General features: G+C 37.3%; 1 protein-coding gene across 5 annotated transcripts in view; it reads right to left on the bottom strand.

Annotated features, from left to right (window-relative positions):
• LOC135200333 (RNA-binding motif, single-stranded-interacting protein 1-like) overlaps positions 1 to 20000 on the bottom strand; it is a 264070-nt gene that overhangs the window by 53870 nt on the left and 190200 nt on the right. For all 5 annotated transcript variants that reach the window (XM_064228898.1, XM_064228902.1, XM_064228900.1 and 2 more), the window contains one exon: positions 17597 to 18163. In XM_064228898.1, the coding sequence (XP_064084968.1) occupies positions 17597 to 18163 (567 nt within the window). The remainder of the gene's footprint in view (positions 1 to 17596; positions 18164 to 20000) is intronic.

Raw genomic sequence — 20000 nt, 5'->3', positions numbered from 1 at the left:
AAAATAATTATTTTGTCCTGTTTCCTTCTTTTTTTCTTATCTGCACATATATATAGATACATATATAGATACTATATAGATACATATACATATATATATATATATATATATATATATATATATATATATATATATATATATATATATATATATATATATAATATATTTCTGGGCTCAGCTGTGTCACTCCCGTGAAATCTGGTCTGCTTTAGAAACTATTTCTAGTAAAATATTGCTATAATACCAGAGAACTGCTATCAGAGGGTCTTTTGATGAGGAAAAGGCTAATTGGAGAGGTTGCTGTGGTAGTGTTTAACACTCGCCCCAGTTTTATACCGACACCTTTTATATAGGTGAGCGAGTCAGAGGCTTCTGACATGTCCAATTTAGCAGTTCTCCGGTATTATAGCAATATTTTACTAGAAATAGTGCTAAAGAAGACACATTTCACTGGGCGACACGGCTTCCTCGCCAAGAAATAGATTTTTCCTACGTCAAAATCCCTTATATATATATATATATATATATATATATATATATATATATATATATATATATATATATATATATACACACATTATATATACAGTGGTACCTCGAGATACGAAATTAATCCGTTCTGAGGCGGCCTTCGTATCATGAGTTTTTCGTATCTTGAACCGCATTTTACATGTAAAATGCCTAATCCGTTCCAAGCCCTACAAAAACACCCCATTAAATTATATTTCCAGGCTTATAACACAAGTTCTAGGGTTACGACGCCGATCCGACGGAAGAAATATGACTCCAAAAAGCTAAATACTGTACATACTTGAGTAATATTCAACTGCATGTAATGTTCAACCCCATTTTTACTGCATATATTAGGACTTTAACATATGTCCCTTAGCAATAAGCCTATCCTATGTTAGCAGTTGCTACTGTAGCCTAGTCTATGATTCTGACATCTAAACCTAAGAAGCTAAAAGCTTAGAATATGCCAATAAAATGTATAAATAATCAGTATGTACTCATTTCTAATAATTATTAATTAATCATTAACTATAATACACAAACAAACAAACAAAAAAATCTTCCAACCGTTTGTTTACATTCAGCTCTTACGAGTACCGAACAATCGCCAAGCAGTCACTTTTCCTAGCACACAGTAAGCCATAAATTTTCATTAGTATCTCTCTTCAACTAATGAAAATACCAAACAGTATAATAACCAATCATTTCTATTCTTTATTCTATCTTTACCTAAGGAGATACCGAGTTACTGACAGCTTTAATGAAATGTATACGTAATATTAAAACAGAAGAATTCTAGAAACGTATTTGTTGGCTTCGCTGATAGCAGTCTGATTTATTTTATATTTTATGATATCTAATTCACAATTTTTCTTATTAAATGTATTGCATGTACTCATTTCAAATAATTATTAAGTAACCATTACCAATATTAAACAATAAAAAAAAAAAAATTCCAAACTTCTGTTTACATTCAGCACTTACGAGTACCGAACGATCGCCAAGCAATCACTTTTCCTAGCACACACTAAGCCATAAATTTTCATTATCTCTCTTCAACTACTGAAACTACCAAACAGTTTAACAACCATTCATTTCTATTCTTTATTCTATCTTTACCTAATATTTTTTTTTAAATTAAATGTATTGCATGAATAAGTTTTTCAATTTACAGCATCCTCTTACCAATAGAACAAAGATAGAGAACAAGGGGTAGATGATGACAAACAGGAGAGCAGGATCTTATGGGGTGACTAGCATCAGGAACCAATGGGAGAGCAGGAGGATGGTGGCGAGTTTACTCAGTTGGCAGCACGCGAGTTTTCAAATTGTTCTCAGTGTCCAGGCGAATCTCGGGACTTTACAGCAACAACCTTTCGTAACTTGAACTATCTGTATGTAGAGCCAAAAAAAATCTTCGTATTTGCTTTCGTATCTTGAGTTTTTCGTAAGTTGAGCCTTTCGTATGTCGAGGTACCACTATATACACATATATATACATATGTGTATATATATATATATATATATATATATATATATATATATATATATATATATATATATATATATATATATATATATATATATATATATATATATACACACACACACACACACAGGCAGCCCTCGGGTTACGACGGGGGTTATGTTCTCGAGATGCATTGTAAGCCGAAAATCGCCGTAAGCCAGAATATCGTCAAAAAATCCTAAGAAAACCTTACTTTTAATGCTTTGGGTGCATTAAAAACTATGTAAACGGCTTACTTATTGCATTTTTCATAAAAAAAACTTCAAATATTGATTATTTTGCATTTTTGGAGTCATATTTCTTCTGCCAGATCAGCGTTGTATGTCGTCATAACCTGGAAAATGTGTCATAAACCTGGAAATAGTTTCTAATAAACATATTTGAAAAGCGTTTTAAACCTCGGAATACCATAAAGACCGACCCGTTGTTAGCCGGGGACTGCCTGGTATGTATGTATGTATGTATGTACAGGCGGTCCCCGGGGTTACGACGGTTCCGGCTTACGACGTTCCGAGGTTACGACGCTTTTTCTTAAATATTCAATGGAAAAATCCGTCCTGGGTTACGACGCTTGTTCCGAGGTTACGACGCTGACGCTTCCGACGCTCCGAGTTAACGACGCTTTTAAAAAACGCATACTATGATAAAAATCCTTTATAGTTTAGCACAGTATATTAATAAAAATAAGTTTCTGGTTAGATTACAACAAAAATTTTGAGATTATGATGATTTTCGACACTTTTATGTTGTATTTTTCTATGTTTTTAGTGACGCCTCATATGCGGAACTAGTTTTCCGAGCGAATGAATACATACTACGTAGTTTACATATAACAGTCCAAAAGCGCAAATAATGAAAAAAATCATTGCTTGTTTCCAGTAATAATAACAAAACGAAGTTTCTGGTTAGATTACAACGCAAATTCCAAGTATCCAAAGAGAGACATTATCCAGTAATTTGATCAGAGAGAGAGAGAGAGAGAGAGAGAGAGGAGGGGGGGGGGGGGGGGGAGGGGGAGAGTGAGGGGGGGGGGGGGGGGGAGAGAGAGAGAGAGAGAGAGAGAGAGAGAGAGAGAGAGAGAGAGAGGCGTCTTCCGACGCTCCGAGTTAAGGACAGAGAAGTGTTCGTTTCGTTAAACGGCCTCTGACTCATGCCAGTAAATGTTTTGTTGATACTAATAATATAAGCTATTTAAAGATACGTTTACTTTAATTAGTCTATATGATACGTAAATAGTAATCAACTGTTCTTGTAGCCCTCAATATTTGGCAAAATCGAAGTATCCAAAGAGAGACATTATATCCAGTACGTAATTTGATCAGAGAGAGAGAGAGAGAGAGAGAGAGAGAGAGAGAGACGATGAGAGAGAGAGAGAGAGAGAGAGAGAGAGAGAGAGACGCTTTGGCAACAATGGTCTCGGGGGTTTTTATAGCTTCCTTCTGCTTGATGATCGTGGATATTGTAGAAGGATTTCGACCATACTCGTTTGCCAAATCGACGATACGAACGCCACGTTCATGCTTTGCTATAATTTCATGTTTTGCTTCCATCGAAATAATTTTCTTGGGTTTTTTCTTATCACCTGCTTTGTCTTTAGCTTTGAGACCCATGGTTAATAATTAAAATAGACAAAATAACACGAAAAATAGGCGCAAATACAACGAACTAAACAACGACGTGTTAACATGCAGCACCAACAAACAAACAGACTGAACGCCATTTATCGGTCGCCTATACAACTAACACTCATCGCAAAATCGTATCTCAAATATTTCGTTGTATATCAAAGCTTGTATTTTCGCAAATTTTCTGTTATATCTCAAAACATTCGTATATTAGGGCAATCGTATGTCAAGTTTCCAATGTAATTTGATCAGAGAGAGAGAGAGAGAGAGAGAGAGAGAGAGAGAGAGAGAGAGAGAGAGAGAGAGAGAGAGAGAGACGCTTTGGCAACAATGGTCTCGGGGATTGACGTAACGTTTATTTTCTGAACAGATAGGACAGAGAAGTGTTCGTTTCATTAAACGCCTCTGCTTCTGCCAGATCAGCGTTGTATGCGTCATAACCTGGAAAATGTGTCATAAACCTGGAAATAGTTTCTAATAAACATATTTGAAAAGCGTTTTAACCTCGGAATACCATAAGCCGAACCCGTTGTTAGCCGGGGACTGCCTGGTATGTATGTATGTATGTATGTATATGTATATATATATATATATATATATATATATATATATATATATATATATATATATATATATATATATATATATGTGTGTGTGTGTGTGTGTGAGTGTGTGTGTGTGTTTGTGTGTGTTTATGTATGTATATTATATATTAGTTGCCTTTGTAAATTACCCGCACTTCATTCTTTTAGTACATAAGTGTAAAAACTGTTTCAAGTCCATAGCAATTAGTACATACAAGTAAGTATTGCGATATACTGCTTACTAGAAACCTTTCATCTTTGCTATCAGCCACACTATTATAGATTATCAAAACCCTAGTTATAAAGCCAAAAGCTATTTGCAGAACCCGATTCCTTTCCAGATTTTTATTATATCATCTGTATTTTCTTAATCATGACATTCAACACACAGTAGACCTGAAGCATATTGGTCTTCCTTTCTTTTTCTTATTTCTCCTCTATCGGAAGGCAGGGGAGAAACAATATCCATCATGCACTGGACCTGGTTAGATACAGGTGAATTAGCCCCTTTCCATTAGTTCTAATAATTGATTGTTCATCCACAATACTGCAAACTACTATGGAAGCAAGACCTTTCCTCTCTATTACAAAGGGAGAGAGAATATGAAAAAAAATAAGGTTGGTGGTTAATGTAGCTTTGTTGTCTCCAACAGTCAAGTTTTTACTTTCCTACAAGAAATAATGTAGCAGTTCACACTGTCTCTTAATCCAGACACCTGGGTGACAAGTAACATTTTAACTTACAGTTAAGAGGCATATGACTCCTTCCTATGCCATACTTTGTCCAGGAGGTGAGCCCAGGTGAACAGAACCTCCAATCAGTTCTGAGGCTTTCTCTATCCTCCCCCCAAAGAATGAGTCTTATGTTATGAAAAAAGGTTTGTTCTGTGTATGAACAAATGACAAATCTTAAATTATTTTGTATTTTTCATAACAAACAAACCTGCAGTCTTTACATATATTTCCCACCCCAAAGCCACCCTTCATATTTCACCTGGGCTACAGGACAGTGAAACAATGGACCTGAGATGGGTTAAGGGAGGTCAGTTACTCTGCCTACTTACCGCCATCTTGGCTACTCCCAATACCCCGAATTCCTAGTCGCTTTTTTTTTAAGCGGACTCCAGCAGGCACTAGATAATTTTTTCCTTATATTAAGACTGCAGGTTTGTTAGGAAAAATACATATTGATTGATGCGTACCAGAATCCCGCGTGAATGTTTAGAATCAGTGAATGTTTAGAACCCCCGTCTAAAAATGCTTATAAACTCCTATCTTGAACATGGAAACACTAAAGTATCCCTCAAAATACCATCCTACATCAAATAAACATTAAAATATCATCATATCACGGTTCATATTAATCTTTGAAATGTTATTGATACTATTTTAAAGTAAATCTTACATTTTATGGTGATAAATACATACGTACATACTGCATGACTTTGTTACATGTGTGAAAATAACCCAGTCCCCCCATAAGTACAGTAGTACCTCATGATACAAAATTAATCCGTTCTGAGGCGGCCTTCGTAACCTGATTTTTTCGTATCTTGAACCCCATTTTACATGTAAATTGCCTAATTCGTTCCAAGCCCTACAAAAACACCCTTTAAATTATTTCCAGGCTTACAACACATGTTCTAGGGTTACGAAGCCAATCCGACGGAAGAAATATGACTCCAAAAAGGCAAAATACTGTACATACTTGAGTAATATTCAACTGCATGTAATGTTCAACCCCATTTTCACTGCATATTTTAGGACTTTAGCATATGTCCCTTAGCAATAAGCCTAGCCTATGTTAGCAGTTGCTACTGTAGCCTAGTCTATGATTCTGACATCTAAACCTAAGAAGCTAAAAGCTTAGAATATGCCAATAAAATATGTATAAATAATCAGTATGTACTCATTTAAAATAATTATTAATTAATCATTAACTATAATCATTAACTATAATACACAAACAAACAAAAAAAACCCTCCGACCGTTTGTTTACATTCACCACTACGAATAGAGAATGATCACCAAGCAACCACTTTTACCTAGCACACAGTATAGTAATCATAAATTTTCATTATCTCTCTTCAACTACTGAAACTACCAAACAGTATAATAACCAATCATTTCTATTCTTTATTCTATATTTACCTAATGGAGATACAGAGTTACTGACAGCTTTAATGAAACATATAATATTAAAACAGAAAAAGAATTCTAGAAAATATTTGTTGGCTTCGATGATAGCAGTCTGATTTATTTTATATTTTATGATATCTAATTCACAATATTTTTTATTAAATGTATAGCATGTACTCATTTCAAATAATTATTAAGTAACCATTAACTATAATAAACAAAAACAAAAAAAAAGAAAACAAAAAAAGCTTCCAACCTTTTGTTTACGTTCAACACTACGAGTAGCGAACGATCGCCAAGCAATCACTTTTTCCTAGCACACAGTACAGTAATCATAAATTTTCATTTTCTCTCTTCAACTAATGAAACTACCAAACAGTATAATAACCATTCATTTCTATTCTTTATTCTATCTTTACCTAATGTTTTTTTTATTAAATGTATTGCATGAATAAGTTTTTCAATTTACAGCTTCCTTTTACCAATAGAATACATAGAGCATGATGGGGTAGATATTGACCAATAGGAGAGCAGGATCTTACGGCAGTGACTAGCATCAGGAACCAATGGGAGAGCGGGAGGATGGTGGCGAGTCTACTCAGTTGGCGGCGTGCGAGTTTTAAAATTGTTCTCGGTGGTCCGGGCGAATCTCAGACTTCACCCTTTCGAAACCTGAATTATTTTTGTATGCAGAGGCAAAAAAATCTTCGTATTTGCTTTCGTAACTGGAATTTTTCATAAGTTGGGACTTTCGTATGTCGAGGTTCCACTGTATTCAGTCATGCAAGTTTTCTTTCATACAGTAACTATATTTAAGATGTCCATTTTCTCTTTACGAGGGAAACAATTGTATGTGTACATAAAATCACGAGAGAGAGAGAGAGAGAGAGAGAGAGAGAGAGAGAGAGAGAGAGAGAGAGAGAGAGAGAGAGAGAGAGAGAGAGAGAACAAAACACGTATGAACATAAAACAAATTTTTTTTAAACTAGTACAACTTATGTAAATAGGGTACTCACCAGTGATGAATGTTGATTAAAGATGATGATGAATTAACTGTGCAGTCCCATGAATGATGAAGATATGACTGCACACCTAAGCAGAGGATTTACATCTCCTCTGCGGGTGCCTCTTCACTTTCGGGAGGTGTTTCGGGAGGCACTGACTTAGGCGATTTGGGAGGCACTTCTTCAGGCAATTCAAGGGGCACTACTTCAGGCAATTTGGGAGGCTTTGGAGGGTCCTTCTTCATTCATGTGATGAACACAGTGATTGGCAGCTGCTGCCATTGCTTCTTCATGGTGGTGAGGGCTTGATTATAGGGCTCCAATGCTGTATCAAGAATGCTGGAAAGCTTCAAGGAGCATTTCATATAAGGCTCCCATGTTGCAACAAACTCCTAGAGGTCGTTTATCATTCTTTTAACTTGGGACAGGTGTTCCAAAGTCAGGCTGCTCTCCTCCTCCTGCTCCTGTTCCTCTCCTGAACCTGGAGTGTCTTCTTCCTCGCTGGTAGACTTCGTCAGCTCTTCCAAGTCCTGATCTATCAGGGGGTCAGAGTGGGAATCAATGAGGGTGATAACTTCATCCTTGGTGGTATCGTTTTGCCAACTGGCAAAAATTCCCAGGACCACCTTATTAAAGGCCAAATGCTGGATTTCCTGAAGAGAAAATACCATATAATTATGGACACAGTCCAGCCACAACTTAATCCAGCTAGCATTTAGGGTCTCCTTCATGTCCTTCAGCGACCGGTCGATGACAGACAGACCCATGGCAATCGTGAATTTATGCCAATACATAAGCTTTCAGCGTAAATTCACTGTCACGGTCCATTGCATCAACAAGTTGCTGGAGGGAGTTCCCGGTGTAGATTGACTTGAAGGCACGGATGATGCCCTGATCCATAAGCTGGAGGAGAGAGATGGTGTTGGGAGGGAGGAACTTGAGCTGGATTCCCTTGTAATAAAGATCGAGAGTCTGGCCACCAGAATGAAGCTCTTGTGGAACTAGTACACCATAAGGACTTTGGTGATCCAGGCCTCGGGATTATGCATCCAGAAGATGGGTAGGAACACCTTGTTCTTATTCTTGAGTGCCCTGGGATTTACAGCCTTGTAAATGAGGCCTGGTTTCAGCATAAAGCCAGCTGCATTCCCACACATCAGGAGAGTCAACCTGTCCTTTTGTGCCTTGAATCTGGAGGCTTTAGCTTTATCCTTCATAATGTTCGTCCGGGACGGCATCTTCTTCCAGAACAGACCAGTTTCGTCCATATTGAACAACTGTTCTGGGCAGTATCTTTTCTCCTGGATTATTTTCTTGAAGGCCTCAGGGTATTTCGCGGCCGCCTCTTAGTCGGCAGATGCAGCTTCCCCATGCAGAGAAAAAGACTTTATTTGGAACCTTTTCTGGAACCGGTAGAACCATCCTTTGCTCATCCGAAAACAATAGGGAGCTGAGGATGGTCCCGGTTGTGGCTCTTCTTCCTCTCCCTCTTCCTCTTCAGGAGCTGGTTCATCGAAGCCAAAGAATGCCAATTCCCCCTCTTCATCGCCTTCCTGTGCCTCTACATCTTCGGCTTCCTACTCCTCGCCATCTTGTGTAGCAGTTGATAGCTGCTGGTAGAGCTGTTGTGCTTTTTCATGTATGATCTTGGAGTCAAGGAGCACCTTCTTACTACAGTCCTTGATCCAGAACACAAGTGCAGATTCCACTTTCACGATTGTTTTCTCTCTCATTGCGGATACAGCCTTTGCTGTACCATGGTATGTCATGCTAACATACTTTCTTTTTTCTTTATGTATCTCACCGTGCTCTTGTTCACTTTGAAATGGCGGCCGACCATGGCGTAACTTTTACCCTTCAACATATTGAGAAGTTTCACCTTCTTGTTGAGCTTCATTACAGTCTTCTTTCTTTTAGCTTCTTTGCCAGAAGCCTTAGAAGGAGCAGGGTGCTTTGTAAGGGCCATTTTGGGCATGATGCACACAGATATTTGCTGATATGTACAAAACAGCTTTGCGTTTACATTCATGTACGTATGTCAGTAACTTTCTACGCAGTGAGGCTGATGAAGGAGATGCGCGATGTACCCACAATTCCATCTCTGCAAGATGTCTTCGGGTTTCTACCAATCAACGCCAAGTGTACAGCCAATAAACGACAAGAAAAATTAATGCTGCTTCTGGACTGGCTACTGTGCAGACAACAGCTAATAGCGTGTAGAATATCATTTCATTTGGGCTGCTCTAAGAAGGCATCACGGCATCATAAGATTTGTTTATCTGTGGAAAGTTGGCTTGGGTGAAGCATCTTTCAAGAACACCCGATTTTGTTACCGAAATTTTGCTGTTTACATTATCATATTACAGAAGTGTAATAAGTATTTGAAAATTACTAAATCTTTTTCATCATAAAAAATGTATTAAGTCACGAAAACATACTTAGTACATATGCATGAAAAATATATAAATATACTACTTGCCGCAGACAGAAACGTACGTACCCTGCTATATTCCTGTTGTCTTACGTATTTTAGATATGGTCTGGGTTCTTTTAGTATCATCCTAAAACACTTTATGTACATACATATATTTAGAAATCATTTTAACACATTTCATTAAATGAAGTCTGCACAATGCATACCCAATTGACCCAACATGTACATACGTAAGTCCAACATAAGTCCAATGGTCTCTCGTTCGTGCGTTTTTTGCCTGTGCGGTACAGTGGACCCCCGTATTCGCATTCTCCGGATTCGCGGACTCACACATTCGCGGATTTCTCTTGGGAACGTTTCCCCGCATTATTCGCAGTATTTTTCTATGAGAAATATCCACAAATTCCTGGTTTTTTTATCAATATCATCACAAAATACACTTTTTGTGATAAAACTATTAAAAAACCAAGTATGAACATTTTTAGTGGTTTTTATCGAGTTTCAACTAACAAAATAGGCTGTTTTTAGCATTTTTATAGGGGTTCCAAACATTCGCAGATTCTAACTATTCACGGGGGGGGTCTGGTACGCATCCCCCGCAAATACAGGGGACCACTGTATACACTACTAAAGACTAAGATTTATTCTTTAAAATGTCCTCTAAACGTTCTGCTTCTCCTAAGGCTTCTGGCAAAGAGCCTAAGTGCCAGAGGCCCTTCCAGTTAATGAGTGATGAGGAGAAAATATGTGATAGTCATATTAAGAGAGGGCATAAGTCATGGAGAAGTAGCAGCCCATTACTTTGCGACTGAAAGTGCAGTCGCCTGCATTGATATCAAATATGAGAAGGGCAAAATACTTGGGGAAGCCATTCTTGGACAAAAACTTGCCTCTCTCTTTAGTAATGCTATCCCATCAACGGACCAGGCCTTTGAGAAATTTCGTGGTCTCTACAAATTGATCAGGGATGTCAGGGAGGTACAGACAACAGTCAAGGCATGGAAAAGAAATAAAGAAAGGGCCACAATTTTCATCAATACTATAAATGAAATAGTGAAGCCGTATCTTGACTTGTTTGTACAAATGTACAATTACCTCAAGATGGTGGTGCCTCCTGAAATCCCTGACGAAACTCCTGAAGAAGGTGACAAGGTGCCCTCAGAGGATCTGTAACTTCTCTACTTTGCTGTGCAGTCTATCTTAATCGTCATTCATCAGGCTGCACGGCTATAATATCATCATCTATAATCAACATTAATCACAGTAAGTGCCGTATGATTTCATATTATTATGTACACATATTATACAGTAAATAATGTGACAATACAGAATCTTTCTGTACAAAAAGATTCGCATCTGCGAATTATTATAAATATGTTCCACAGAAAACCCCGCGTATGGGCAAGTCCTCCTGCAAATAATTCTTAAATAGGTTCCAAAGAAAAATCCAGAGAACGGGGAGCCCACTGAAAAATAGACCTACCTATAACAGGCCATGTTGAAAGACATAGGTTTCACAGAACACAGCTAGTTCATAGTCTACCATCCACCTGCAAAATCTTTCATTCTCTTGCCGATCTCAAACTATCAGTTTGTGCTATACATCCCAACGATACACTCTTCTTCCCCAGTTTTTTTTTTATTATCTTTTAGCTACTTTTTGCTTCTGTTGCTGGCATAGTGTCATATCACCAACACAACCAAGTGAGTACACACTATTTCTCTTTTGGTATTAAAGACCGTTTTCAATTATTAAGTATGTTGCCATGACTTTATTAGAATATCTACTGCCCTTGTTTAGTCTTTATCCAAGATTTTCACCACTTCTCAGTATTGATTATGTGTCTAGTATCTCCAGCTTTTTAGGTTCTTTGAATGCTTATTCATGACAATAATAAAGCATTAACACCAAAAGTGAAGGCAATTGTCAGGGCAAGAGTGTGATAGCCCAAGTAGGATACACAGGAGCAGGGAGATTCACAGATACAATAAGGTAGCCAAGGTCGAGAACACTGCAGCAATCAAGAGTGGGACCAGACATACACAGATGTAACCAGATACTACAAAAGGCTACACAAAATAATGCCACAACATTGCTAGCTACCAGCCAAAAGTAACAATGTCTAAATAATTCATGAAATGCCATGCATCACATTGTGCAAATGAGAAGATGAGATGAAAATGCATTCATAATTATAATCCATGAACTGAACAACGTAAAAAAGAAAACTCTTGGTGGTCCATTGACAAACTGCCACACACACTGACTTGAGCAGGGTGCACAATCACCAAAGTGTGGATTTTCAGTGGATTTATCTTTAAAAAAATAATGATTGCATTTCTCTCATTTTCAGTCTCAACAATCATTTCATCTATGCATTTTATCATGTTACCATTGTGCTTCCCCTTTCTTATTGAGATGTGAAAATGTTGCCTTAATCAAACAGCAGCATTCTCTCCCTTCCCTCATGGCAGGCAGCATGTTTATAACACAGTGCTGGATAGCTCCTAATTTCAGTTCCTTTATCTCTGGTTTTGAGGCAGCCTTGTATGTGCCTCTCAAGTATCACTCAAGATGCATCGCATCCTGATACTGCTTTTCTTCTTATAAGGAGGTGTATGTGGGTGATACTCTACACTCAGGATTATGCCCCCTTACTCATCTCCCTCTTCTTCAGATCTTCATGTTGCCACTGGGAAAAGGATTCAGGCTCTTTGTCCACTGTCCCTTTATTGCTATTGCATGCAACTCCTACTCTATGGTGTTGCTACTATTTTTTTAAGGTACCCTCCTGTACTCAAGTTGTATTTTCATGCATCCATAACTTTCATCTCTCTCCTGTTACTGGTGAAATTAGAGTAGGAAAGCAATTACTCTAGAGGAGAACCCTGAGATAACACCAAGCACTAAGGCAGCAGGCTTGTAAAATGACAAATTTTCTAAGACAATTTGTATTTTTCATAGCTACAAACCTGAGGTCTTAACAATAGGATCACTTCTAGCGCCTAGCTGGATCCGTAGATGTTCGGCGTGTGACCACTCTTCACCCAATCTACGCGTGCGTTGCCAGATACCACAAGATTCCTTGCTTTCATCTACTTTTTTACCGGATCCAGCTAGGTGCTAGAAATGATCCTATTGTTAAGACCGAGGGTTTGTTCGCGTATGAACAAAGTCATTGCATGAAACCCTAGCCTTTCAGTTAACAATTGATCATCGTCTAAGGAAAAAAAGTTTATTCTATTCAGCCTACTAATGATCCAGGCTAAGGCAAGAAATCTTTTTAAAATCTTGATGTGCATATCAAAGATCCTACATATAAGCAGCAGGTTATAGGTAGTCACGGGAGATTTCATATCTACAAAAGGCTTTATCATTTTTCTATTTAAGTCTTCAAACATTCTTCAGTACCTGTGTTTACATCTGTGTGCATACGTCATGAGTAACTGTACACCCATTCTGTTTTTCCCTTTCAGTACGTGTTCTACAAATTACACAAGATACCAAAGCCATTATGATAAAACAATGTTAAAGTTACTGTAATGATTTTGCCCAATTGTACACTGAAGCAAGTGGCCTAAGAATGATTAAGGCAGGATGCACTAGGCTATGATTTTCATTAGAGTAAGTGTAACTCCATTTATAAAAGCATTGGTTCATATTCCCTTAAGTACAAATGCATTTTCAATAGTGTTGGCCCATAGCCCTTTTGGAGTTTGATCTGACAACTTTTTCCTCCAGCATGTCTTGTGATGGTTTTTTGGTTTTCTTGTTTACCATAAAGAATCTGGTATTTCATGGTTACTGCCAAGGTCATTCCACCGGTGTAATTTTTTTGTCTCATGCCAAAGCAAGGTACTGGGACCTCGTGTTCATCAACATCCTTCCCATTGTGAGTGTTCGCAAAGATCCTTATTGACGGCAATTCCACAATGTTTCTTAATATTTCTTCTTCCTAGTGATTGACTCAATGTGTTGGGAACACAGATACCCCTTTTATCTTTTGTTGGTGTACAGAGCTGCCTACACTGGTTTTTTAAATATGGCCAGTCCTCTCATACTTCCTTGTTTTATTGGCCCTTTGTTGAGTTGTCAAGTCAGGATTATGGTTACCCACTTCTTCTGTAAACTCTTTGTTACTGAGAAAGAAAAGGTCAGGTTTCTTTGCTTGTTGGCTTTCAATGTCTTCTCTCACAGAATAGAACAAGCTTTAAGTCATGTCACAATTCATCCCACATCTCCCTATCATCTGCTCCCTCCTTCAGCATGATTAGTTCCATCAGCTATCTGCAGAGTCCCATGGAGTTACAAAGGAGATCCAAGCTTAGGTATTTTTGCACCCCTTCTCGTTTGGGCAGTGCTGAGACTTAGAGGTTCTGGGTGTTGCTAAGGCTTATTCTCACCGATTCATTCTCTTCTGGTCACATTGACGATGGTTTCAGGCCCTCGTGCTCATCGGTCAGTGCCAGAGTTTGAGATTGGTAAAATTTAGAGGGTTCCTGTCTATCCTGGTCTTCTGTTTAGTGATACTAACTTCTCGCCAAGTAATCAATATAGTTGGCTTTCCTTCTTCTCTTTTATTGGTCTCGGATTCACCCTTTCTACAGGCTTTCCTTCAGGGAAAAGGTTTCTAACAGAACTTTTCATGCTTGTTTGCCTTAGGATGCTTGTAGTTCTAAGGAATGCCATGAGCCTTTGAATTACTTCCTGTCAATGGTCCTCTTAGCCTAACATGTCATTTCTAAGGCACCATCTTCTCAGGGCTGTGTTCCTATTTGCCCTTCCCTCTTCTATGCACTTCAGTGGATATCATACCACTTTCCCTTGCCCAAACTGCAGGAGTCTGCAGAGAATTTTAGCTGGTCTCAGGGTTTATAGCTGAATGGGGGTTCTCAAGTTGTGCATCCATCAGCTTGTCTTTCCTACCCTCTCATTCCAGTCCATCCTATCTCTAAAGAGACTGGAATCATACTTTCTCTAAACACTTCTTTCTTATTATTTTCCATGGTTTCCTGGTTGTGCACATTTAAAAGTTTCTCAGGAGGCCCCTAATCCAGCTCAGTGGTTTCTCAGAACCTTAAACAACTCAGGAATAGCCCCCTTGGAGTTCAAGCATTTTCCTCGCTCTAATGTTAACCTTACCATTGGGTTTTTCTTCAAGTACCCACCTTTATGCCACAGGTATCCACTATATGTGGTAGGCATTAGTCTTAAATTCAATCCATTATTTAAAAAAAATACTTAAATTTCTGAGGTCAATGTTACCTAAACTGATTGATTTCTATAGGAATAGGATTTCTTGCATCTGGTTATTTTTTTTTTACAGACCCTTTTGCCTCATTCCTTGTAAATTGTGATGCAGACTATTATGATTAATGGGATCTTGTATAACAATGATTTTAAAAAAAAGCCTTCATACAAACCCATTAATAATAATCTTTACTGCCCCTCTTCATCCCTATCACTCTTCCAGATGGGGGTTATTCAGAAAGCGATATGTTGCAGAGTGATAGCGTAATTTGATTAATGTGCATGGTGGAATTTGCTTCAGTCAACTTTTCATCGTAGCTGGATCCAATTTAGAAGGAATACCACTATTTCTGATTGATGGGTTTGTTTAGAAAATTATCTTATTTAAAAAAAAAAATTTTCTACATCTTATTTGAAAAAAAAAACGGTCTTTGTGACAAATGTTTGAAAGCCCGAATACCAGAAAAAATGTACTATAAGATGCAGTGTACAATCCAAGTTACCAAAAAGTGAAGATAGGAAGATAACTGAAGTCTAAAATTATATTAACAATAAAGTACACAACCATACACACAACCAAGCTTGGCAGCAGAACACACCATTAAAAGACTGGAAAGACAAAAGCAAGAAACACATTTATGGCGTACAGTGGAAATTAAGAAAATACATATTCCATAACTGTGAAATTTCTAAATAAAAGAATAATACTGATGAAAGTACAGACTGCTGCAAGAAAAATGGAAAACTGTCTTCATGAAAAAAAGTCGTATCACCTTGATGGGAAATAAAGCTGGAAGCACATACTCAAGTGGTTATCAGAATTGAAAAGTATTTTTCAAGAAAATTGACTTTTACATGTGTACACATAACTAAAATATCCATGATTAAGCTATGTGATGGAATCTTTGACGCTCCTCAAAAATAGGTTTTTAGGATATGAACAGTACTCAGAGTTGAACATTAAACAAGTTGTACTCTTTTTGTAATAAGGCCCAGTGTTGCCTTTCAGCTGCCTTTATCAACAGAACAACAATTATATGAAGCAAAACAGCAATTCAGTTTAAAATCAACTACAACACAGTAGTATACAGCATGATTGTTACTTAAAAGTTAAAACTTCTCTTAGTAATTTTAGTACACTAGATTACATTTAACGAGTGCATACTAAGGCGAGAGCTTTAAAATTACTGACTGAAGGCATTATAAAGGGAAAATTAATAGAATCTACCATATCCCTTACCTTTTACACAGAACCATGTAACAGTAATGGCACTAACAAATTCAAATTGAGCAAAACATATCTGCTATCAAAATATATTCTCACCAAAAATGCATAACAATAACACTTTAAAAATAATCTGCAGTACAAACATTCTATGGATTCAGTTACAAATGACTTTTTAAAAAGAACATAAATTTGGATAGAGGAGCATATATTCAGGCAGCAAGAAGCTGAAAAGCATAAAATTACACTTACGGTACATATCTAGCTATGTTTCAGCAACAGTTCGAGAATTACAGAGCTTAGTATATTTTACAGTTGTATCACTGAATATCAATTTCAATTGATTCCAAACTCATTATTTTAGAGCAAATACAGCTTTTGTTGATCCAATTGTTTGGATAAGTTATTTTTCATAATAATAATAATAATACTAATGATAATAATAATAGTATAATCATCATCATATCATCACACACTTTAATAATAATAATAATAATAATAATAATAATAAAATAATAATAATAATAATAATAATAATAATAATAATAAAGCAAATATAATTAGTTAAATGCATGAATAAAAGTAAAGGTTTGACAAATGTCCTGACAAGCAAATAGTACACTGTTATTTAATGCTTATCCTTATCAATACATTTAACTCTGATTAGAAGCAACATGTAAAACAACACATGTTTGTAAAGAGGCTTTCTTTCATTATTTGTGAAAGTACATTTCATTAACACTTTTAACATAGCATTATGGCTTTTTCTCATTTATAAATTTAACACTGCTTACCTTTCATGAATATACCACTCCTACAAAAATCATTTACAGTACTAACAATCTGCAAATTACTCAGCACAATTATAAATGAGCAATTTTATGATTTTTTCTTAGAAAACATTACTAACGGCTTTTATAACCATTTAACTAGAAGGTGACTTCATAGTTAAACTGTTGCTGATACTACAAATGCATCAAATACATGAAAATGGAAAATAACTGTAATCTACACTAGGTATCATTCACTAAGTACGTATACTTACAGTTCTTTCTCTGTTGTTTGTTACAGCAGCTCCATATGTGCAGCACATTAAAAAGTTATTTGAACCTTGTAAACGCTGAAATGCTTGAACCTTCACTAGTAAATAAACTTACCTGGAATGTTATTACCCTCTACAAGGTAAATTGGAATGACGCACTGTGCTGAAGCTAAGCGGTGAGCAATTCCTTACCTATTCACACTAAGTGACATCAAGTGTTGTCTACAGCACACTACTACTATTGACATACCTGGTGATGGTATGTGGATGGTGGTGGTGGATAAGTGGCAGGAGGCTGTGTGGGTAAAGGTAGTTGTCCTGAGTGTGGGCCAGGGTGTGAGCCAGGATGTGGGCCAGGGTGGGGGCCTTGGTACCTTACAGTGCCATACTGTGGCCCTCCACCCCCTCCTCCACCCCCGCCACCCCCACCCTGTTGCGGCCCGCTACTTTGCTGCGGCCCGCCTGCCTGTTGCTGCTGTGGGTGGTGTGGTTTTTGCTGAGGTCCTGGCCCCACCCACTGAGCTGTTCCCGCACCTTGTTGAGGCGGTTGTTGGGAACCTGCTTGGTGAGGGCCAGGACCCTGTTGTGGACCCTGAGATTGCTGTTGCTGCTGCTGCTGCTGCTGCTGCTGTTGTTGCTGCTGCTGCTGCTGCTGTGGAGGTGGCTGTGGTTGTGCAGAGTGTGGGGGGTGGGGGGCATGTCTATACTGTACAACACCAGGACCCTGACACGGGTTGGATGGGGGTCGCCCACCCTTGCCAGGTGGACCGCCCCCCGCATGACCACCAGGATAACCAGGCCGAGGACCATTACTTGCCTGGAACACAGAATAAAAAAAAAAGAAAAATAAAAACATCACAGCAAGCTAATTCCCAAGTATTTTACACAATCCAGCACTACATCCAAAACATGTACCAAAACTATTAACATTTTGCGTCATTCTGTGAGTACGTACCGCACTAACAATTTCCCCATAAACACAATTTGGCAACCAAACATGTCAACATATGGACTTAAACAGAAGTGTATTCCCAAACATTTTAATCTTGGATGACAGTTCTTTACACTATAAAGCATCTTGTATTGTTTTATTCTAAACTATAATATACTCAATGTAGGTACATGTTAGGATTCCTGACAACAATTACCTAGACTAAAGACTAAGATTACAGTATCCTCTTAAGAAAACACAAACTGACAAAATACTACCGCCTAAAGAAAACATACTTAACACATTTCTGCTGCCCCTCTCCTTTCTCTAGTATTTTTTCTAGTGAAGTATCCATGACCATTCACTAACATGCAATGGGTGAAATAGTACTCACAGCTCCACCATTCATGATAATACTTGAGTGCAGGTGTAATCTACAAAATATATATGAAGTATATACATATACACTGAATTATAACATGAATGACCCTATGCTCCTTGTCTAGCTACTGGGAAAAGTACAACTCAGGTTCCATTACAGTAAGATGGACTAATAAATTATTAGTGCTTAGCATCATCTAGATCACAATTAATACTCCAGGATATGGAATGTTTGTCTTCTTCATATCATCTCAATTCAGATACCATAGCCCAGGAATTACTTTTAAGATCAAGTTCAATTTTCTTTCCAATGATTACCTTGGTCTGGAATGAAGCATATCTCCTAAATAATAATCCCTGATACAATTAATCTGCAAAATAATTTGATTTATCAAGTACTGCAAGATTAAATCTCCCAATTATTTATGTTCCACTTTTCTTCAAGTAAATGTTTTCTAATATAACCAACACAAAACTTATGCAATCTCAAAGATTGTATGCTCCTGTGACAAAGGTACTTTATCTGTGCCTGCAAATAGTTATAAAAAAAAATCACTAGACACTTGGCTTTATCAAAATGCCCAAGACAAAATGTGCAGATCAATTCACTTGCAAGATTGTGGAAAATATATGCTTGAAAGAGCTATGGAATACAAACATTTAACACTGTTTTTTGTAAATTCTGACCAGAGTTAAAAAGAATTTGCTATTTCAAATTACGGGTGTAAAACACAAATCATACCATCAACTTGAAAGGAACATAAAAGGGAACATAAAATTTGGAAATTGCTTGTGCATTCTGACAGACTAGAGCTGCACTATTTGAATGTATTCTTTGCATGAACCTAAATCTACGATTATACTATTCAAGGCAAATTAGGGATAAGAACCTTAATTCAGCAGCTCTTGATGAATTAACATTCCATATTCGCTATGATCAAGTGAGATATAACTCCATAAAAATGCAAAAATGCTCATCACTATTTACATGCAATGAATATTTGTACTTTCTATTATTGGTCAAAATGGAACACAGGTGCTGCTTGCAATGCGGTTCAACATTCTCATTTCCTTTACGTAGGCGTCCTGTATTTTCCTTCATTACCATAATTACGTACAGTTAAAGGACGTTTGAAAGTAAAGGTTTTCCTTAGATCCAATTTTCCTGAAATTCCATAAACCATACTTACTGAACAGGTGGGATCCAAGAGCAACATTTCTTCCAAGATTACATATATATGGATGAAAACATTCAAAAAGGGCATATACAAAATTCAAGATTAGAACGGAGCCGTTTCACAGAATGTGAAAAATGCGCTTTTGCGATTCCATAACATAATTT

The sequence above is a fragment of the Macrobrachium nipponense genome, chromosome 26 (assembly GCF_015104395.2).
Source record: "Macrobrachium nipponense isolate FS-2020 chromosome 26, ASM1510439v2, whole genome shotgun sequence".
NCBI lineage: Eukaryota > Metazoa > Arthropoda > Malacostraca > Decapoda > Palaemonidae > Macrobrachium > Macrobrachium nipponense.
This window is presented reverse-complemented; position numbering and strand designations above follow the sequence as displayed.